This window comes from Heterocephalus glaber, unplaced genomic scaffold (genome assembly GCF_053883595.1).
Source record: "Heterocephalus glaber isolate CG9 unplaced genomic scaffold, H.glaber_assembly_v1.0 deba00001429, whole genome shotgun sequence".
In the NCBI taxonomy this organism is placed as follows: domain Eukaryota; kingdom Metazoa; phylum Chordata; class Mammalia; order Rodentia; family Bathyergidae; genus Heterocephalus; species Heterocephalus glaber.
Window position 1 is genome coordinate 33,211,617 of NW_028258294.1, and position 22,624 is coordinate 33,234,240.

A 22,624-nucleotide genomic window follows, 5' to 3' on the forward strand; every position below is an offset into this window, starting at 1 on the left:
TGTATCAAATTCTGGGCCCAGACCAACACAAATGACACTTGTCCCTTTTGTCCAACTCTAAAATGATGGACCTGACTGGGGAGGAAGAAGAGGAGAAACTGATGTGAACAGGAAGTGCGGGTTCAAGATTTCTAAAACTCTATATTTATACAGTGACATATACTCACGCCATGTACATTTTTATTATATAGGTAATGTGTGTATAGAAAGTCTGTATTGAAATGTTCGTAAATGAAAGTATGTATATAATGCAGAAACACTCTGTCCCCTGCTTATCTTGTAGCTCTTTTGGGGGATACAGATTGTAGGGAAGATACTGTTTAGTTTGGCCTTGAAATTATGATATCCTTGCCCTAGGGCTGTTTTCAAATACATCTAGGAAGCTGCTGTTGCTCTAAGGCCATCCTGCTTGGGTTTGGCTCTGCCTCTAATTCATTTTCTTAAGGCTCATGTATGCAGATTTGAAGCTTGGTGCTCACCTGCTGTCCAACCAGCTGCCTTGCTTACCGAAAGCCTCCAGAATCCTCAGTATTGTTCTAGCTGCTCCACTTCAAATGGATAAAATAAGACTCCGAGGAGAAAAATGTAACCCTAATAGCTTGACTTTTCATTGAGTATTTTACTGTTAATGTTCATTATTTATACATAGACATTAGGTTTACAGAATATTCTGTTTTACATCAGTAAAATTCACAGTCCAAGAATAATAACATAACCAGGTCCCATTTCTCCTACAAGCTTCGGTCTACCCTACTTCCTGGATAGAAATGAGCATAACTCAGTTTTTCCTGGGTCAAATCATCCCTTGCTACCACCGGCTTGGCTTCTAATCAAGCTCTGATAGGTCAGTCTTGTGAAGTCATCATCTTTTCTCATTCATTCTGATCTCCTAATCTAGCTAACCCCCTCCCCATGAAGGTTAAGGCAGTTGGTTTACAACCAAGTTGTTTGGTGACCTTGGGTGAGTTCCAGACAGGCACTGGGGTGAAGCAATTTGTGCAAAATTACTTGCAGAATGACCTTGGGATGCTGGGTTTTAATTTTTGAAGCAAGAAAGCTATGCAGACATGTATGTTTCTTTCTCTGGGAAAAGTGAAGACCGTAGTGATAAGAAGAAGGGAGGTGGGACTTCAGGGTTATACATGGTCTGTTCTGTGGATAGCTATCTGGAACTAGATCATTTTCCACCTCTGCTAATTGAGCATGTCTGGCTTTTAGGTTTTATACATGGGAAGGCTGTGACTCTATTGGACCTTTGACTTTTTTCCCCTATCCTTTTATCTTTCCTCCTACAGGAAATGGCTTTAGTTTCCTCCTTTTTTGAAATTAAACTTAAAAAATTCACTCCAGGGAAAAGACATTATATTACTAACAACTGAGTTGTTCCCATTCTGGGACTGGAAATTCTTATTGATACTGGCAGTCCCTGTCAGGGTGGCAAAGACTTTTCTATTCAGATGCAACTAAACCCTCTCCTCTCTCTCTCTCTCTCTGTTTTTGTTAACCATTTTCCTTCTTTGTCTTTCATCTCTTTAAGTACTTGCCCAGGTTTATTGACCAGAATTACTTTAAGTAGCTGGATTTCCCAGGATCTCCTTGGCATCTTGTAGAGTGATAGAAGTGGCTTGAGTACTCAACTCTTTAGAGGTCAGATGGCTTACTTTCTTTGGTCAGTGAAATATTAGTGTCTCCAGTTTGGTACTGCCACGAACAGGAAAAGTGGCCAAATAGAAGACTGGTTTCTTTGTTCTTTTCACTTAGGGGATTCATTTTTTATCTTGTAATTTTTTTGTTTGTGTTTTGCGACAGGGTCTTGTTAAGTAGTGCAGGCTGGTCTTGAACTCGCTATGTAGCCCAGGATGGCTTCAACTCATGACCCTCCTGCCTTAGCCTCCTGAGTGCTGGAATTATAGGCAAGTGCCACCACATCCAGCCATCTTAAGATTTTTCTCTTCCTTCAACTTTTCAGTAGCCCTGGACTCCCCATAGTATCTTTCAGGGTTCCCTGAAAATTTAGAAATTGGAAAGGATACAAAGAATATTATTTCTTTGGTTTGAGGCCCTGTCCTGCTCTATCCAAAGCAAGGTTATAGAAATTTCAAATTGCCTGAAGGGGAAAAATTATGTATATATTATTTCCCAAAAGTCTTTGAAGCCAAAGGCATAGAGAAAGAAAAAAGGAAGGATGAGCAGGGAGCTTATCTGTATCCTGGTGAAAGCTCCTGAAAAGCCAACTGTAGACTGAGGATATGTGTTCTGGAGAGCTGTACATGGGAGCTGGGGCCTCATCATTGCTCTTTTTCTGGTTCAGGAATAGTCAGAAGTAATACTTAAGTTGTGGTCACCCCTGTTCTCCCTTCTCCCTCTGCCAAGCCTACAGTGGTACAAACTACACAGACCATAAGCAAGTGTTGCCGATGCAAGTGTGTGGAGATGGGACAGTCATTTTTCAGGAGCAAAATTTTAAAATAGAGCTATATAATACATATTTTTACAACCAAGAAGCTGTCGTCAATATTATTTTTTTCTCTTAAGAGTTTATAGTTTCAGGGTAGAAAGGAAATAACTGTTAAAAAAAAAAGTCCAAGTTTTCTCTTAGAAAAAAAATAGGACATGAGACTTACTCATGAATGGGTTGAGTTTTAGACCCTGGAAAAGGCTGAGGAAAAGCCAGTTTTCCCCAACATGAGTAGAAATTACAAAGCAGAATGTAGCATTTTCATTTCATGGTAGCAATTCTGGAAGTTTATTTACACTGAAAGTTCTGAGTTGGAAGCGGACAGTCTCCAGTCTTCCTGTCAGTCTTTGTAGTTGTGAGGTGTTCCCAGTCAGCCAAAGCAGCACCAAGTGCAGTGGGAATGAAGAGAACCCAGATAAAAAACCATAACTTAATATTCTCGTTTTATTGGTTTATGGCTTGTGGGCAGCTGGCTAAGGCCAGCAACTCCAGAGGCCCCCCTTGTATTTCCTTCTCCTTCATCAGGCAATTCCACACTTGCCAGGTCCCCTACCTGGAAGTAATATGTAGACCAGATAGGATTAGGATGCAGCAGGTAAACTGGGAAAACTCAACTTTTCCCACTAACACTGGTTTCACAGTCTACTGTGTAGAACTGATAGAGAGGAAATGAACTTGGCCCGTACTACCTAGCCCAAGAACCAGCCTGGGTACCATGTACATTGGGAGTGGGGCACAGAGGAGAGGGTGGGAGAAGAGGACAGCCTCCAACAAGGAGAATGGTGAGGAAATAAGGAAGCCCTGAGGCTGCCATCTTTTCTCCAGGTAGCCTTCATACTGAAGGCAATGACTCAGAGCCAGAAAGCCCTGTGTTTCTGACATTCTTGATATAATACTAGCCAGTGTTATAGCCAAATAAATGGAGGAGCCAGAAGAGAAGGTAAGAAAGCAATGAAACCACTCAGTATTGTGTGAAGATCTTACCACTTCTCATAGCAGAACAGGAAGAAATCTAGGTAGAGGTATAAGGCATCAACCCTATACCAGTTGAATGAATCTACAGGATTCTGCTTGCAAGGGTTAGGTAGGAGAGGTCTCATCTCTATTTCTTTTAGCACCTTGGCTGCAAAGCTCCAGAGAAATAGGGGTTTGGGGGAAGGAGTGAACGAGTGACCAATGAGACAGCGCCCAGCCCTGCTATATTCCAATTGCTCGCCCATAGGGCACCTAGGGCCTTGGGGTTGGGATGTTTCTGTGGCACCTATCATATGTAGAAGAAAGGGTTCAAGTAGAGACAAGTGGAATTGATATAATAGAAATTCATTTGTTAAGTGGAACTTCTTCATGGGCACCTTTCATTTAAAAGAGCTTTGAAATGAGCTCTTTGGCTAGATAAGCCCTTCTTCCCATCTCACTTTTGGTAAGCCTGCCACCACAGAAACATTGGAAATGACACCCATCTTATAAGATCTCCATCTGCCTTGGAGATGAGATCTAAAACTGGGACAGGTGAGTGGCTGTTTCTGTTTTTCCTATCTTTAATCCCAACTCCCTGTCTTTGTACTATCTCCTCTTAACTGCCCAATGTGTACAAAGATTCTAATTGCTTTTTGTTTAATTCAAGAGGGAGTCTTTCCATCAGTGTTAGGCTTGCTTACACTGTCCCTATCTCTAAAGCAAATAGCAAACTATGTATCTTCTGCTGACTTTGGCCAGCAGGGATATGAGGTTGGCTCTTTCGCTGCTAGGGTACCACAGAGACACTCAGTGGGGTAGCCTGGGTGTGATGCCAGGACTTCTGGAAGTAAGGAAAGAATACTTTGGGCTAGAGAATCTAAATGGATGGTGGGCAGAGGTTCAGGGCTGAAGGTTCAAGCAGCAGAATTTCCAACTCAAGTTTGAAGTGACCAAAAGTATTCCTGCCACCAGAGTGCTTCTTTCTTCCTTCTCTTGTTTCCTATAGGTGCAAGCCCTTTGACCCACCTTGTCGGCTTTTCCTTCTTTTCTGTCAAGGCAGAGGCATTTGGTGGGTGGGTGAGGGTCCTGAGGTGCTCTGGCCACAGGCACCATCTGTGTCTCCGACTTGAGACCAAAGGGAGCCACCCAGATGTGGTCCAAGGAAATCTCTATTTTCCACCCATGGGCCTCTTCATTTCAGCAGGGAGATGTCATCAGCAAAGTCATCATGCTGATGGCGGAGGCAGCGGAGGCAGCGCCACTGACATACCATGAGGCATAGTGGCAGCATGAAGAGGGCACAGATGGCAGCCATGACATAAGCTATGGTCATGAGGGTCGATTCGTCTGTCTGTGGAATGTTGTAGCCACAGTCTTCCATGTCCAGGGTGACAAAAGGGCCTTCCACTGCTGCTGTCCTGAACTCATCATGCACTGGGGAAAGGGCAGATGTGAATGGATAGCTCTTATTGTCATAGAGCAATTTGAGTTACACAACAAAAAGAACTTCCAGATAGTGACACCTTGAAATCAGGCTCTGAAAGTTGTTTAGTCCTCATTGTGGAGATACTTAGGAGCAGGCAGGAAAGCCAGTGCTAGGCGGAGGCCTGTCTCCCCTCTCATAGCCCCAGGAGCAGTGCCCTTCCCTGTTTACATATCGAGTGGAAATGAAACCCCTATCACCTTTCTGCAGGAGCATTCACCCTACATTAGTGCATCTGACAGGCAGCCTGAAAGTTCAGCCTGCTGCCCTTCTATCCAGAGCTTCCTAAGGGGCCCAGGCAGCTCTTGCAGTGGGTTTCCAGCAGAGCTTTCCAATCCAGGCAGGGTTCACCAGGGCAGGCAATACCATAAATAAAATAAGTAAAGGGCCGGGGATTTAGCTCAGTGGTTTTGCCGCCTGCTGTGCAAGTGCAAGGACCCGAGTTTGATTCCTGGTACCAAAAAATAAAATAAGTAAATAAATGAAGGATGAGCACTGACACCAGCTTTTGCACTGTGCTGACTTTAGCTTGAGGCCACTGTTACTATTTTCCAAACTGACAGGAGCCCAGTAGCCTAACTGTTGACAGTGGGATTATGGATTGAACCGTCCCCTCCTTCCCGTGCTCTTACCGTGGCAAGCACTGACAGCAAAGCCGATTCGTTTTTGGGCCCGATCAAAGACAACGTAGAAGCCCTCCATAATAACAGCTCCCATAACCGTGCCAGTGGATGACTGTGAGATGGCGAACTTGTAACAGTCATCTTGGGATGTGGCCACGTCTTCCACAGGCCGAAGGTATTGCTAGAGGTAAACAATTGCAGGGTGACAGGGTGTCTTCCTTGCTCCATGCTTCACCTCATCTCTGCCCTCTAGGTATGGCTGCACTTAGGTAGCTCTTCCCTCTGCCATCCCTGAACCCTGAGAGATTGGGCTTTCCAAGACCCCTTTACCATTGGACACTCATCTATCTTGTCTTCCAAGATCTGGGAAGCCATGCCTCCTCACTGTCTTCTAATTCGTATTTTGTCCTCTTCCTGGGATCCCACTGCCTCTGCTTAGGGACATACCTGGGGAAGGATGGTGATGCGGAAGGACTGATTGGTGACCTCACCCATGAGGTAGAGCGAGATGACTGGGAAAATGTTCCAAGGCGTGGTGCCTGCTTGCCAGCACACCAGCTGCTCCCCTAGCCAAAAACCATCTGGGAACTTCTCTGTCTGTGTTGACAAGAAAAAGATAACAATGAGGAGTCGGCCTCTATCATCTTGCTTTCCTGTTTTCATATAACATTGACTGGGCCCTACATTTGCTTCTCATATCCAAAGCAGGGAAAGGTAAACTACAACCAAGGATTAGGGGTTGAGAGTAGGAGACTGAGGGCAAAAATTTGTACCAGCGGCACTGTGTGATGAGCAAACAGTCCCATACAGGAGACCAGTTTTTAAGAACTCTTTAAGTGTAAAGATCTAAATGTAGTCATCTTGGCTCTTGCTGAAGGATATGATTGTCACTGACTTCTTGTGATACCATGTCATCTCTTGTACCCTGTCCTTAGTGCACTGACCGAGGAGGCTGCCTTGATGGATTTGACTGCAGCCTCAAACACTTTCTTGGGAAGACGAAGGTTGGTGGTGCCACTGTCCACGATGCTCTTGTCATAGTTGTACTATGAAGGAGAGGAGAGGGTTAGAAGAGCTTTTTGATGCCAGGCTATAGGCAGAGATAGAAGGGTGTGTTTGACTGCTTGGGGTACTGCCAGGTTGGCATCCTGGCTTTGCCACCTTGAATATGTACATTTGGCAAGTTAATGAACCTCTGTGCCTCAGTTTCCTTGCCTCTAAAATGAGGATAATAGTAATATCTACCTCAAAAGTTACTGTAAGGGTTAAATAAACTAACACATTGAATTAACACTTAGAATAATGTGTCGCAGACAGGAGGCACTTTAGTAAATGTTAGCTCTTATCTTGGATGGGCAGACATTCTCCAAATTTTAAAATAAAAAGTAGGGCTGGGGATTTAGCTCAGTGGTTCTGTCGCCTGCCTCGCAAGCGGAAGGTCCCAAGTTTGATCCCTGGTACCAAAAAAATAAATAAATAAATAAAAATAAATAAAATAAAAAGTACCTTGTATAGTGCTTTTAACTTCGAATAGTACTTTTATATCTGTTCTAATTTAGCATACACAAGAATCTAGGGAAGGAGGCCCAAGTGGTTTACCCAGTATTTGTTGGGTACTGCTAACCACAAGGATAAACACTTTGTTGTCTGTGACCTTTTATACAGTGTTTGGGAAATTTGTTTTTACCTCTGTTTGCAGACAAGGAAACTGAACCACAGAATAACAAGCCTGAGGGCATACAGCTAGTAAATGGCAGAGCTAGCTTCAAATCCAGGTCTTTGTGACTCCAAAGTAGGACTCTTGTAGTATACCTCCTATAACACTGCCTTGCAAACAACTTGCCCAAGGCCATGAAGCCAGGCAATGAATGACTAGAGTCCAGACAAGAGCTAGTTCCACGTTTTGTTTTGGTTTTTTTCCCCATTCACTTTACTATATAAGCCCATGGTCCCTGTGAAAGTACTCTGTCAGTTCCTGGTTCCTAACGGCAGGTCCTGCTCTGCGACCCTTAAGCTGACCTCTGAGCCCAGCCCCCACCCTCTCCACAGTCCTATACTGTTCTTCGGCCTCATCCTCCCAACCTCACAATGTGAGGTCTCCCCTTATACTTTGGTATCTACCCCCTTTTCTCTTCTTGGCTCCCCCTTGGTTTTATTACCTCCTTGCAGTCCATCTTCAGATCTTGTCCATTGATCTCTACCCGCACAATGATCACCTCATAATACCACTCCCGTCGGATGGGTGTGTACCAGAGACTGCCTGTATATAGTGAGTGATCGATACCCCCAATGATCTAAGAGAGAAGGAGATAGGCACCCATGTGCCGGCACAGGAGAAGAAAAAGTCACAAAGACAGACAGATCAGTCACATCTTGGGGTGGCAAAGCCCTCTACGTGTAACTTTTTTCATCTTCCTGCTTCTAATCAATCATGTCCCAAAGTGATTTATTGTCTCGAAGTGTGTTCAGGAGAAAAGACTTTCTAGGATCTTAATTATTTGTTTCAGAATCAGCCCTTGACACAAAGTTATTTAAACCTAAACTGGCAAATAAATGTTGAACAAATTGATTATTGCTTCCAAATTTTATTATCTCTGCTTGTTGGAGATCCATTCACCATTGTCCTAATTAATGAATAAATACTTAAACTGTTGATATCTCTGCCTTCTATTAGACTGAATAATCTTAATTCAATAGGTCTTATTTTCATTTCCTTTGAAATGGTTCCTACTCATTTCTGATCCTTTGGAAGTTTACCATAGATTCCCTGAAGTCCTGTTAAGGAATAACATAAGGAAGAGAAGAATGGAAAACAAAAGTAGGAATGGGGACTATAAAAAGGTTTCTCTTGATTTGAAGTAGTAGAGCCAATACCACGTTGTTGCCCTAAGGGGGTGGGTAGATGGCACCCATGTCTCTTCTAGTCCCTGGTTCTCCACTCTTCTAAAGCTCTACTTACCATGCTCCCTCCAACAGAGGCCACAGCCTCAGACTGGTTGAGGGGGAAGCCTGCACCACAGAGCTGCAGGGAGAAGAGATTTGGAACGTGGGTCTGCTTCACCAAGGAGTCAAAGAAAGGCTCCAGTGAGTCATCAGGCTGTGGCAGAAAGAGACAAGGAGTAAATCTTCACATGGAGGGTCCTGCTGGACAGAGGCTAGCTTCCTACCTACACTGGAAGGAAAAAGCAAAAATTTTGGGATGTTCCTTCAGAATCACCATCTTGAGTTAATAAGTTCTGGTAGAGAGGGCTAGCAAGAGACAGTGGCCATGCAAACAGGGAAGTATGGCCCACAGAGCCATAGGAGCATTTTATTCCCATATGCCCAACCTGCTTCAGGTTTATGAGAGCCTCTCTTAAATATCTTAGGATACACACACACACACACACACACACACCAAAACAAAATAAAAACAAAAAATTTAAGCTGGGTGTGGTAAAGCACACCTGTAATCCCAGAACTCTGGAGGCTGAGGCAGGGTTATTGCTGTGAGTTGGAGGCCAGCTTCAACTACATAGCAATACACTGTCTCAAAACAAAAAACAAAAAAACAAAAGATCTTAGGGTCCGTAGAAAACACTGCCTTTTCCTGTACCTGTCATAGCTGCTTTCACTGTAGTTCTGCCTTCTCAAAGGATTAAAGTGCAGACTACCACCCTGCCCCTGAATGTGAATAACCCTTCAAACTGATGTGTTTCCCTCCCTTAGTCCATTTTCTCCCTGCCTTCCCCTTAACTCCTTCCCTGTGTAGCATGCAGTGTGCAATGTGTAGACACAGCGTATAGGGCCAGCCTTGTTCCTCTCACCCTGGCGATCTCAGCATAGGCCAGCCCCAGGATGCCCTCCCAGTTGGAGCCATTGATGAAGAACTTGTCTGATTCAGTGATGGCAGCGATGTTCGCACGTACAGTGACGTTGGGACCATGAGGAATGCTCACCAGGTCGGTGCCCAGCTCCCCTTCCCACTTGCCCTGGGTGTAGGGCACATACACGCCCTTCCGGAGGTCCCGATACGTGCTGGATCTGTGGAAAGGAGGCAAAGATCTGGATGCATAAACATGACAGCTGGTATGGAGTCCCAGGATCAAACATACTCTCAAATGCCACCTAGCTCAGGGGCATCCTGAAAGTCTGCTTTCAGGCTGCTCTGGAGAACATCTCTTAAACCCACTTTCCAGAACAGAATGTAATAAGACCTTCCTTACAAACAGATGAGGGGAGCTCACTGGGGCTCACTCTCCTGTCTGCAGAGCTCACATTCCTAGATCTGGAGCTCAGGCCTGTGAAGAACAAGCTAGGCTTTGTGCATTGTGCTTGCTGCTTCTGTGGGGACAGCTAGCCAGCATCTCTTCCTCCTCTGTATTGCAAAAAGCTCCCAGAGAAAAGGAGCCATTGACACTCTAGCTGCCTTGGGACCTGGTGGTACCATCTGAGTGGTGGAGAAGGTTCCAGGCAGGGTGAATGTGAAAGCTCTGCAGCAAGTTTTGCTAGAGAAATTTGCGTAAGTATCTCAGTAGAGCAGGTGGGTAGTGCACACCACTTGGCAAAGCACACTCATCAAAGTGTTGGTGCCCCATTTCTGTTTATCACGCCACTAACCAAGGTTTGACCGGAGCAGTGATAGAACTGGGACAAAGACTGTGAATGAATGCTCTTACACTGATCCTACCTGTACCCCACTTTCTGTTTCTTCAGAATGGATGTTGGCGGGAGGGGGGGGAAAGAAGTCAGGAAAGGGGGTGGGGTTTGTACCTGCCTAGTAGTCCAAAGTTAGGATACAATTACTCACACACAAGACAACTCAGGTATTAAATGTCTTCTCACCACTTCCTCATCCTGCTTTTATGCTAAGAGGGCTTCCAGACCACCCCTCACTAGCTCTCACCTAAAAACTCAGTTCCAACTCTCCCTTTCACCAGTAAGCTAAACCCAGCTGGTGGCACTTGGGCTAATGCAGGGAAGACATTGTTTAGCTTTCAATCCCTGATACGGGTCCAGGCAGTGGGGATTATAGAAGGTTCTTTCCTTCATGTCCTTGGACCATGCACAGCCATCTGGAGTGGCTCCAGGATGAGGACACAGCAAAAGAGTTATGGATACAGCCTGGTTGGCTTACCCCTGGCTGCTATTAGAAAACAGCAAGCACTGAGGGCATGTGGGTGAAGTGCCCTCACTTCTCCATTTAGGTAGAAAATGAGCTGTGGAGATGGCACTGGGAGCCAGAGGCTTCATCCCTTTCATGGAAGCTGTGCTTCAATTTACCCTTTCCCATAGTATGGCTCTCAAATACCCCCTCTTCACCCTCCTTTCCTGGTCACTCTCCTTTTCTCTTCCCTTTCCCCATGGGAGAATGGACCTGAGGACCGACCAGGCCTTTCTCCTTCCTGTGCCCTTCCCAACTCTCCTTGGATCCCTCCCCACCCCAACCCTCCCAGGACTCACCGCTGCCTTTGGTAGTAGCGATGCAGGAAAGGGTGGGGGGCAGCCCCCACTGCAAAGTTACTGCTGCCTGTGTCCACCAGGATGTTGAGCTGTCAGAGAAAGCAGAAAAAGACGACTTAGGCACTTCTGCACTTAGCAGCCGAGGGTCCCTCACACCGTAGCCAGTCTCCCATTGGAATGTCCAGGGTCTGCTTCCATGACCCAGGACCAGCCAGGTTGCCACTCACTAGTGCCATAACCTCAGAAATTTGGAGTCCTACAGCACTCTCCACACTAACTGGCACTGCAAAATGGAGCTTTAAAAGTTAGATTTTTTTTTCCTTTGGAGTCAAGTTGCTTCCAAACTTCCTTAGGCCTAGGGCATAACCCCCACACACCTCTCACCCCGGACCCCCAGAGGAATAGACAAAGCATGCAGATCTGCACCAGGAAGTAATGCTCAATTTTATTCCCTTAGGCAAGGGAGAGAGTGGTCTGGGTCTGAGGGAGGGAGAGGAAGAGATGGAATTAGCCTGAAAATGTCTGTTGTTACCTTGTATTCCTTCACCCACTCTTCCCTGTTATAGGAGACCTCAGTACACCTGTATATGGTGAGATGGTGATTTGAGGCAATTGGGCTGGTCCATCTCCTGGGAGCTAGCTTTGAATAAATCCCTTCTCCTTTCTACCCAAATGTAATATATGGTCTCCTTTGATTTGGTTGGCGGCAAGTGGATAAACCTGAACATATGAACCTAAGTGCCCAGTAACAACACGGCCTCAGAGACTTTCTATCTGAAAATCCTAACATTTTTTATGACATCAGAGGTGTGTGTGTGTTGTGGTCACCGTTCCCATTTCTCTGTACCATCAGATGGCTTTTCTCTTTGTGCACCCAACCAATTCTGTCTTCAGAGTCAGCCTCTTCCCTTCCTTTTATGTTTCTCCCTGGAAGGACTAGTGTATCCCCCTGCAGCTCAGACAGGAGCTGGCACTAACAAGGGGGAGTTGTGGGGAACAGGACGGCACATCAGTCCCCATGGATATGTTTGTCCTCTGCCCACCAGAATGTGGCTCCCCTTCTCTCTCAGAGTTACACAGACCTATGTGTCTTACTGTCAGAAATAATGAGGAGGCAGGAGCCCTGTGATATCCTGGTGAAACCCAATTGTCAGGGCCCTGGTTTTGGCTAAGTGAATAGGCGTTTTCTCTGTGTTCCTTGCTGTTAACTCCTTTTCCTAGAATCTCTTCTACCTTTTTCCTCTTCCTCCTCTTATAACCCAGTCCCCATAAGAATATTAATCATTTTTCCCCCTTGTGGCTCTGGGTATAGCTTAGTGACACAGTGCTTGCCTAGCATGTGTGAAGCCCTGGGTTTAAGCCCCCAGCACCAAAAAACTCCCAAAACAACCAAAACCCAAACTACAGAATTTCCCTTCTCTTAAGAGGCTTCAGCCATTGTCCCCCCACCTAAAGTTCAAAAACCAAAGAACATATTCTTTTTTTATTTTTAAATTTTTGTTTATTTATTTATTTTTTTGGTACCAGGGATCGAACTTGAGTCCTTGCACTTGTGGAGCAGGCGTCGAAACCACTGAGCTAAATCCCCGGCCCTTGGGCCTTCACAAGTATACGGTACTTGTGTATGACCTTTTGACATTAGCAGGCCAAAAACTCCATCCATGAATCTTACTAATGCTGCCATTTTCTGAACATGCTTTCTATAAAGAACCATGAAGTTTGACTACACACATGGAGACCACTGATTACTTCCTCTTTCCCTGCTTCTAATCACCTTTTCCCATGCCTTGTGTTAGTAAGCTTTCCACAGCTGTAAAAAAAACATACCTGAGAAAACCAACTTAAAAGTTGAAAAGGTTTATTTTGGTTCACAGTTTTAGAGGTTGCTTGGCCACATTGCAATGGGCCTTCAACAGCATAGTACATCATGTTGGGAATGTGTAGTTGAGGAGACTGGTCACTTTACAGCAGCCAGAAGCAAAGAAAGAAGTCAGGTCCCAATATTAACCTTCCAGGCACACGCCAGGGACATGATTTCTTCCCACTAGGTTCAACCTCTTAAAGGTTCCACCATCTCTCTCCCAAACCACCGAACTAAGAACCAAGTTGTTCACATATGGGCTTCTACAGGAAATTCCAGATGCGAACGACAGCAACCCTATTTTTTGACCCTATAAATATTCCTAAAATTTGTCCTCCGGGAGGCAGATTTGAGTCTGGGGTCTCCCCATCCTCACCTTTAACTGCCTAATGGATAACTTTTCTTTGGCAAAACTTACTGCTTCAGTGATTGGCACACTGTGCACAGGGCACAGCAGGCCTAATTCAGTAACAACTGATGGCTTGATCTCTCCCTCAGAACAGAGCCATGGTTTTGTGTCTGCTACACTCTTATGAACAAAAAGAAGGCAGAGGACATGGTGATCTGTAAATCAAATCTCCCTTCTTACCAACTTTCTACATCCTCCATCTCAGCTTTTCTACTGACTTTAATGCCTTCATTTCTGTGTCCTTTTTCCTCACTGCAGTAAAGTCAGCTGAGCTTGGGTTTGGTGCAGGCTCTGACCCTATCACCTTGAGCAGGTCACCGTGCTTCTCTGAGCTTTGATTTTGTGCTCTGCCAGATCCTCTCTGGCTCTTCTCTGCTTTCAGTGGTGCCTCTGTGGCTGGGCTGACTTCTCTGCTGAGGCTTTCTGACCTCGCTCCTGTCCCCAAAGATCCCTCTGCACCTTCTGACCCTCCAACCCTGCCTCCTTCCTCCTCTCCAGCCCCAGGCTCCTGGCTGGCTTCCCATTTCCCTCCCTGCCCCCTTTCCTCTACCCTTACCTTTTCCTCTCCCTGGTCTCTGGGCAGCCACCCGCTCTAGCTGCTGGGCTTTCAGAGAAAATCAATAGAGCTGGGAGGCTCCACCGTTCAGATTTCAATCAACCAGGTTAATGATTAAAAAAAAAAAGCTTCACCTACCCACCCCCGCCCAGATCCCAGGACTTAGTTCCCAGCACTGGCGGAGAGCCTCGTATTACATATGCCTGAACTCCAAAGACAGAAGGTCTTCTTAACACCATCCCTGTAGCCTGTGCAACGGAGGGGCTACTTTTTTACACTGAAATGAGCTTTATCTGGGGACCTCTATAGTCGAAGCCCCCTCCTGCTGCCCCATTCCCCTCCTCTCTTCTCTGCAGGCGGCTCCCTCCCAGCCAGGAGGCCCTGGGTACTCTTGTTGCCCTTCTGGCCCAGCCTTTCTCTCTTTTTTTTTTTTGGTACCAGGGATCGAACTCGGGTCCTTGTGCTTCTGCAGCAGGCGGCAAAACCAATGAGCTAAATCCCCGGCCCTCTTTCTCTTTCTACTGAGAACATTCTCCCCCTCTACCTCAAAGGAGGCCAAGCCCAGGAAGGAAGGCCCCACTCACTCCTGTCACTTGCACCCATCCCCATCTCAGGATTTCAGGTTCCTCCTGCTCTCTGCTCGCCCCTCTTCATCCTCCACAAAAAAATGGGAAACCAAAATAAACAATTGAGATTCATTCCCTCCACAGCAAATGTTTGTTTGCCCTTTGCATGTTGTCCTGCTGCTGAGAAGTGATTTCTGGTATTGTCCTTCAGCACTGCTACCTGAGCTCCTGGGCAGCTCCTCTGCCTTCCTGCTCTGCAGAGGCCTTTCAAAGGTGGGGCTGAGACAGGAGTACTGAATTACCACACTCATTATGGAACAGGCCCATTAGGGGTAGCCTAAGAAAGGAAATAAGTGGTGGAAGCCTCACCTTTTAGTTCATAAGATGGGCTATTAAATGCCACCACTCTCCTCTCCCACAACCAATCGTGCCAATCCACAGCCCATCCTTTCTCTCATCCCTGTCTTCTCCCTTCTCTGACACTTAATCCTATTCATGATCCCTTTTCTCTCAGGTAGATCCAAGCATCCTGCCTCTTCTCACCCACCCCTCCTCCCCAGCACCATCAAATCTGGATTCTTCCCACTGGCATTTACAAATGCTTGAGTCTCTTCATTAAAAAACAACAAAAACTTCCTCCATCTCACACCCGCCTCCAGCTATCTTCTCTCTCTCTTCTCCCTTCACAACCAAGATCTCAGCCAAGCTGTCTTCATTTCTTCACCTCCCACTCATTCCTCAATCCATTCTAAAACTAGGGTTGCCTCATCCCACCACTATCAAACAACTCTTACTACAATTACCAAAGATTTTATGTCACCAAATACAAAAGAGATTTTTCATATCAGTTCTCAGGTCCTCTCCTTTCTCCTTCACAGGCTCACATCTAGGCTTGGACTTGGGCCACCTCCTCTCTCCCTACACATCTCACCTGGAACCCAAGATCATGAAGCTGTTCACACTGGCCCCTTTCTGCCTCTTTGAGCTCCAGACACACATACTGAACTGCCTCAAAGATAACTCAAATCCAGGATGTCGAAAGCTGACCTTATGAAGTCCTGTCCATCTGGTTGTCTCCCAGGGGTCCCTCTATCAGTGAATGGTGTCACCATCCAGCTGTTCTATAAGGAGGAAACTTCACAGACTTCCTAACCACTGAGCTAAATCCCCAGCCCTCTTCTATTTCTTTCCAGTGCACCAACCAGTGACATCCAATTAACCTCCTTCAACACTCTTGAGTGTGTTCATTCCTTGTGATCTCCGTTGCTACCTCAGCCTAGCTGGCATCCTCGCACCCTGGAGTATTGTTGTGGCTTCTCAGCTGGTCTTGGCAATCTACCCTTGACCTCTGTCATCTGTTTTCTGTGCTGTAGCTGGAGTGATCTTTTTAAAGTGCAGACTTGACCACAGTACCCTTCTGTCAGTGGTTTCATTTTGTTCTTAAAATGAAAACTTACAGCTTTTAACTTTTCCTACAGGGCTTTCACAGTCTGGCCTACCTGAATACCCAGCCTATGCTTGTCTTCTATTTCCCTGAGCCCTGTGCCCACCAGCCCCAAAGATTCCTTATCAATTCCTCACTTATCAGCATTGGGCCTTCCCTGCAGGCTGCGGCCCTGGCCACTCCCTCTGGCTGGACCATCCTCCTTTTACTTGCAGTCTTGTCTACTCATCCCCTCCACTCTTCAACCTGAGCTCAAAAGGGGCTTCCTCAGGTTTGGGCAGTCTGATGCTGAAGCCATCTTCTTTGTTCCTGGGCCTAGGCAGACTCAGGAGTCAGATGCCCAAGGGCTGTAACCTGGGGTCAGGTCTAGGTCAGTGCCAATCCTTTAATAAACAAATGTGCCCCTGGGGACCTTGGACGGGAGGCAGCTTCAAGGGGAGTGCTAACAAGCCCCATAGGGAGAGGCACACCTGCTCAATTTGCTCACACTCAGGAATAATCTGGGATGATGAGATAGATAAGGAGCTGGTAAACTTAGTGTGAGCCCTTTGTTCTCTAAATGCCACCAGTCTTGACCCCAGCTCTTTCCAGCAGCGATAGCTGAGATTCTTATAGATGAAAAAAGCCTTCAGGAGGCATCTGTCCACTGGCCTGGAGAGACAGGGCTCTTTCCCATCTTGAACAATCTATAATTGTTTTTTTGCAGGGGGCATACCGGGGATCAAACTCAGGTCCTTCCGCTTGTGAGTCAGGCAGCAGAACCACTGAGCTAAATACCCGGCCCAACAATCTGTAATTGTTAAGAACCCATAACTGAGTCTGGGCATGTAGATCAGTGACAGAGCTCTTGCCTGGCATGCATAAGATCCTGGGTTCCATACCCAACACCACAAAAACAGCAAACACCTCAAAACCTTTTTAACAAGCCTCTGGCAGCAAGGGCTTTACCTCCCCAATATTCCTAGTAAAGAAGTCTATTTCCTTCTGTATAGGCCTCTCAGTCAATGAGGGGAAAAGCTCTATATTCTATATTCTTGTGTAAGGATCCTTTTAGCTCAAGCTGAGATATAGAAGCCTTCCATTTTACAGAGAAGGAAACAGACAGAGTAAGAAACTTGACCCATCTTACATAATAAGCAATAAAGCTAGGACAAGAATCCATTGGTCCTGACCATCCCTCAATTGTGGTCTTTCATCTCCTTGACCTTCCTGTGTCTCCCATTTGGAAAGGAAGTATGTGGTAGATTGTCACACTGATGAGTCATACACACCTGTATCCATACCCTTGCCAGAGCCCCTGACATTGACACTGAGTTCAGCCATGTGACTTGATTTGGCCAACATGACATCAGGAGGCCTGGGGATTGCCCTTTTGGAATCCTGCCCTGAGGTTCTGTGTAAAGCAGCTCAGTCCTTCTGTGAAGGACTTCACGGAGCCAGAGGCCTAGCAGGCGTGGATTGTCCAGCCCCCAGCTGTCATGCCACCTGACTGCAGCTATAAGAGTTAGCCCAAGTAAGACTTGTAGAAGAACCACAAGCCAACCCACAGAATCCTAAAAATGACTGTTGTTTGAGCCACTATATTTTGGCATAGTTTGTTACCCAATATCAGATAACTGATATAATTTGAATTAAATCTCAGGACCCCTGACCCTGGGAGTATCTGATCAACCATACATCAACTCCAGCAAACATCTCTTGCCATTCTCTCCCTTCCTCACTGCGTGTCTTGTGAAGTTTCCCAGTGGCATGATGATCTCAGCTGCCCACCATTGCATATACCCCTTCCTTTGCCCAGCGTGTTCTCTTGCTGTGTTGCCTAACTCCCTTTCAACTGTCAAGTCACAAACATCCTGCCCCTAAGGTCTTACCCTGATGCTCAAGCTGATATTAGGTTCCTTTTTGTGCAGGTCCTCAGTAGCCCCTGTTTGGGCTTTTCTAGTTAATAATCACCTAATCTTTAATCATTGATTTAATGTCTGTTTGTCCCACATACTATGAGCTCTGTAATGGTGGGGTGCCTTTGTAACCTTATCTCCTAATCATCCTGTAGGTTCCCAAGTAGGTGCTCCACACTGATTTTTTTTTTTTTTGGTACCAGGGATTGAACACGGGACCTTACACTTGGGAAGCAGGCGGCAGAACCACTGAGCTAAATTCCCCAGCCCTGATTTTTTTTTTTTTTTTTTTTTTTTTAGCTAAGAGTAATTGCCTCATCCTGCTCTTGGTTCCCTGTGATCCTACAGACTCCTGCTCTTAATTCTCAGCCCCAGGGTCTCTGCAGGGGTGATCCTCAACCTGGTGTTGTACATGATCACTGAGCACAGTGACCATGACAACTGATGCCTGGCAAATCATGGCACATTAACTGAATGTCCACTGGGGAGCCTTTGGTTCTTAGAGGCATTGTGGTGGCTCCAGGGTTCTGTGGTCCCAGAGTGGTCTAAGTCAGATTCGTCTGCTTTCCTAATATGCTCAGACCTGAGCTTGCCCCAGGCTGGGAGAGGGGCAAGGACGGACACAAGGATCCTAAAGTCAGCAGCTGGGGGTGGCTTAGGGCCAACAGCTCCTGCCTCAAAGTGAGTCCAGCAACTGGGTCCTGTCCAGGTTCCCTCCACCTTGAATAAATCAGTTGATTCTACACAAATAGACTCTTCCCCAAGCATATCTCCTGCCTTCCACTTTGTTCTCCAGTCAGTAGCTCATAATGGGTATCTGGTAGCACCACTTACCCTACCTCAGGCTGGGTTTTAAAGGAATCCCAAGGTGGCTAGGTCACCCCAAATCAGACTTCTAGGGTGCACGTCCCTCTTTGGCCAGGAATGCTCTTTCTCCCCAGTGTCCAGCCAAGCTCAACTAGAACTTATCAGTACTTCCTAGTTCAATGAAATGATGAATGTAGACAGATCTAAGATAATGGCTTTCAAACTTTTGGGAAGGGGAGTGTGCTGGGAATTGAACTTGGGGCTTCATGCATACTAACCATGTGCTGTACCACTGAGCTACATACACCCTGAGTCCTTGTGTGGGCTCTTGAGGCCTATCGTATACCTTCAGCCTCTACAGAAATCATCAGGAAAAACCTTGCTCTACAAGGTATCACAACAGCTGTGAGTTACCTGCTTCTCATTGTCAGTCTTTCCTGTTGTCTAACCTTGTCCCACACACAGGTTATGGTGGTTTTAATCTTCTGGTCTGTCCTCAGTGGAAAATGAACCCAATCTCTGACACATGCTGTATTTCCCTTCATGGCCCCTGGGTCATGCTCAGCGCCCAGGCTTCTTTGCTGCAGCCACTGGGAAATTCTAGAGCTCACTCCTTGGCAAAGTCTTCACAGGCACTGGAAAGGAGTAAGTGGTGGTGTTCATGACATTGAGAGGCTAAGTAAGGAGATCTTCAGCCTTGATGCAGTAGAGCTACAGTGGGCAGCAGAGAAGGTATCCACAGGGTAACAACAGCTCAGATTTGAGAAAGAGGACAAGTAGGTATGGCAGAAGTATAGTTCACCCAGCTTGCTCCATGGGTTTTTAAATCTGTGAGGAAAGCAGTTAGGCATCTCCACTCACTGCGTCAGGACCCACTAGCACTAGTGATTCTGCATTCTCCTCAGAACACCTAGCTCTCCCCTCTTAGGATGCCTAAGATAAGGCATCAATAAAGGCTTTCCAGCCTCTGGGACCATCCTGCTAGAAGAATCTCAGTGTAGTTCCAGAACCAGGACAATGTCTGGCCTCTTCCCAGAACTCACCACTGCCCAGGCACGCAAGGGAGATGGCTCTCAGCAGAGAGAATTTATGGAGGCTTCCCTGAAGACGTTCCTCTTTCTGGATTTCCAACCAGAATTTCTGCTTTGCTCTTTATTGAGTGAACATGCTCAAGTAGGGCTCTTGACCCTCTACCACAGGGAGAGGGTACTATCTTCTTCAAGCCTCCTCCACTCCCAAATAAGCTCATCTTTACTGAACCGAGGAGGCAGAGAGTGTGCAGTGTAGAAGGGGTCTAGGAAAGGCCTGTGTGCCACCTGAAACAGCCCAGGAGAACCAGTCATGATCATGAGGATTGGGTAGCCAGCTGGGGTCTTGCCTCCTTTGTTCAATTTGAAGAGAGGTTCTTTGAGTTCAAAGATTTTTATCTTTTTTAGTATAAAAACTCTTTTAAAATAAAATATAACCCCAAATCCACTGTATAAAAATAATAAAACCAGTTATTCTGGGAGGGTTAGTAGATTTGGGGCAGGTAGGTGAGTAGACAGCTAGGTGACAAGAAGGTTTTTGTTTGCTAATCTTTCCCTGAACTTTCTCCTTTACCTTTGAGTTCACTTTAGAGAACACTGCAAAGTACAGTTTGAAAACCCTTTTGGACAATGGGGGGACTTAATTTCTTCATTTCCATAAAGGCATAATTAAAGCAAAAAAAATTATGTGGAATTTGTTAAACCATATTGTGCTTTAAAACCTTGTCCCCTTCACTGTGTTTCTGACACAAAGTCAGAGAGGTAAAGCACAAGAAAGCAAACTCTTTTTCCCTCTCTCATCTCTTAAATCTCATTGGGGCAGAGAAGGAATTGCTGTGTGAATGCAGGAACCCTGAAGACCATTTGTCCTTTCTACCTTCACTGACACTGGCTTCCTTCAGTGCTCTGTATCCCAGCAGACACCCACTGCACTAGACTATTCAAGTCCTCCTCCACACTGAACTTGCTTTCCTAAAATTAGGAAAATTAGACTACACTATCCCTCTTCCCATGTACTTATTAGGACTCAGGACTGTGTCCACTCAGGCTCCACTCAGCCCCTCAGCATCCCTACCAAAGCTTCTGACTTCTCACCATAGTTCATGCATCTCCCTCTGAAGTACCACTCCCCTAATGCCCAGTCAGGAGCCCCTTTGCATTTCTAAGATCCCCTATTCTTCCATTTGTGCAAAAAGCATTTGGAGAAGAAGAAAAAAAAAAGTGTGTGTGTGTGTGTGTGTGTAGTGGGGTAATTCTGGGGCAAGTGCTCTACCACTGGGTCACACCCTAGCCCTGGTCTTGTATATTTATGTCTGTCTCATACTGAATCATGAGCTTTCCAACAGCTGAGAATATACCCTTCTTTTTCTCTTCTGCACATAAGCTCCTCAATAAATATGTTACACTTAATTGACTATCACCAAATTTCACTCCTATCAAATTATTATCCTGTCTAATCAGTGATGCTTATACTATCATAATGAGATGATGACTCCCTGACTCCTCTCTCTCTCTCTCTCTCTTTCTCTCTCTCTCTCTCTCTACTACAGATGGAATCTAGAGTCTTTGCACTGAGCTACATCCCCAGTCCTTTATTTTTTTTATTTTACAAGAGAGTCTTTCTAAATAAGTGCCCAGAGGGCCAGGGATTTAGCTCAGTGGTGCCACTGCCTGCCTCACAAGCACAAGGTCTCAAATTTGATCCCCTGTACCCCACCCCCCAAAATCATCAAAATGAGTGCTCAGGCTGGCCTCAAACTTGTGGCAATCCTCCTATCTCAGCCTCCCAGAGTGCTAGGATCACAGGTGTGTACCACCACTGTCATAGACATTAGAATATAGGAGAAATAAGATATTGCAAAATAAATAAAATTAAAAAGAGTTCCTTCGAGAGCTTTATTTTTCAATATTGAGGATGAAACCCAGGTCCTTGTGTATGCCAGACAAGTGTTCTACCACTGAGCTATACCCCCAGCCTTAAGAGCATAAAGTTTCATGAAGGAAATAAACAGTTATAACATTATGATACATGTGGTATGGGAGATATAAGTGAGCATTACAGGGAATGGAAGAGGAATGCTCATAATAAACCCTTCTCCCCCAAGACAATGGCATAATAGGGAGAACAAGGAGTGAGACAGAGTTTCAGTTTACCTGCCTGCCACTGACCAATTGTTTAACCTTTTAAACCCCATTTCTTTTTCTTTTTTTCTCTCTTTTTTTCCCTTTACATGGTTTACTTTAAATTAACATGTCATCAAAAACTATACTACAATATCATAACCAAGATATTGACCTTGACACAGTTCATTAATCTTACTTAGATTTCCCCATTGTTATTTGTTTTTTTTTTTTTTGCTTAAATTCTTTTGTTGGTACATTTTAGGTATACAATACATTTACATTTATCATTGGGTGCTTGTACCTGTACATGATGTATCTTGGTTCTTATTTTTTCCCCATTACCTGTGTGCCCTTCACCCCCTCCACCCTTCCCTATTTACATAGACTTTGTTTCCATTTTTTTCTTTTTTCATAATTTTTTCTTTCCCTTCTTTCCTTTCCCCTTCCCCTCCCACTTCCCCTACCCCTTTAGACCTTTTCTTCCTATTTCAAATTATCAATTATTCGTTTTAATCCTTATTTACACTTTCAGTTTCTCATACTAGAGAAACTATTCGGTATTTACACATGTGTGTCCTATTTATTTCACTTAAGATTATGGCCTCAATGTGCATCCATTTAGCTATAAATGACTCTAGTTTCTCGTTCTTTATGGCTGAGAACTCTTTTTTCTCTTTTTTTGGTACTGGAGATTGAACTCAGGACCTTGTGCTTATAAGGCAGGCGCGGTGCCACTGAGCTAAATCCCCAGCCCTCAAACCTCATTTCTTGTGCTGGAAGCTCTGAATAATATTGCAGGAATTTCTGTAAACAATAAAATAGTACCTATAGAATGTATAAAAGAAACTTTGTATATATTCCAATAATAAACACAAGTTTATAGTGTAGCAGCACTACTAAACCATGCCCTGCTGCCAATTTTCCTATTCCCATAAATACTCTTGTTATCTTCCAAATCTCCCCAGATT

The 22,624-nt window shown here is 45.3% G+C and overlaps 2 protein-coding genes across 13 annotated transcripts in view; one reads left to right on the forward strand and one right to left on the reverse strand.

Moving 5' to 3' along the window:
• The window catches only part of Rnf214 (ring finger protein 214), a 45,246-nt gene extending 37,068 nt beyond the window's left edge, over positions 1–8,178 (forward strand). For all 11 annotated transcript variants that reach the window (XR_002386812.2, XR_002386815.2, XR_002386810.2 and 8 more), the window contains one exon: positions 1–8,178. Coding sequence is in view for 5 of the 11 variants with exons in the window: in XM_087212417.1 (XP_087068543.1) it covers positions 1–66 (66 nt within the window). In the remaining 6 variants the exon portion in view is untranslated.
• Bace1 (beta-secretase 1) overlaps positions 2,885–22,624 on the reverse strand; it is a 27,052-nt gene continuing 7,312 nt past the window's right edge. The window contains exons 2-9 of one of the 2 annotated variants that reach the window (XM_004856670.4): positions 10,964–11,052; positions 9,460–9,544; positions 8,481–8,618; positions 7,681–7,815; positions 6,466–6,567; positions 5,969–6,118; positions 5,531–5,702; positions 2,885–4,849 (exon numbers count right to left, since the gene is read on the reverse strand). In XM_004856670.4, coding sequence (XP_004856727.1) covers positions 4,608–4,849; positions 5,531–5,702; positions 5,969–6,118; positions 6,466–6,567; positions 7,681–7,815; positions 8,481–8,618; positions 9,460–9,544; positions 10,964–11,052 — 1,113 coding nt within the window. In that variant the 3' untranslated portion in view covers positions 2,885–4,607. Of the gene's footprint in view, positions 4,850–5,530; positions 5,703–5,968; positions 6,119–6,465; positions 6,568–7,680; positions 7,816–8,480; positions 8,619–9,327; positions 9,545–10,963; positions 11,053–22,624 lie in introns of both variants that reach the window. The other variant, XM_004856667.4, reaches the window with a different exon arrangement.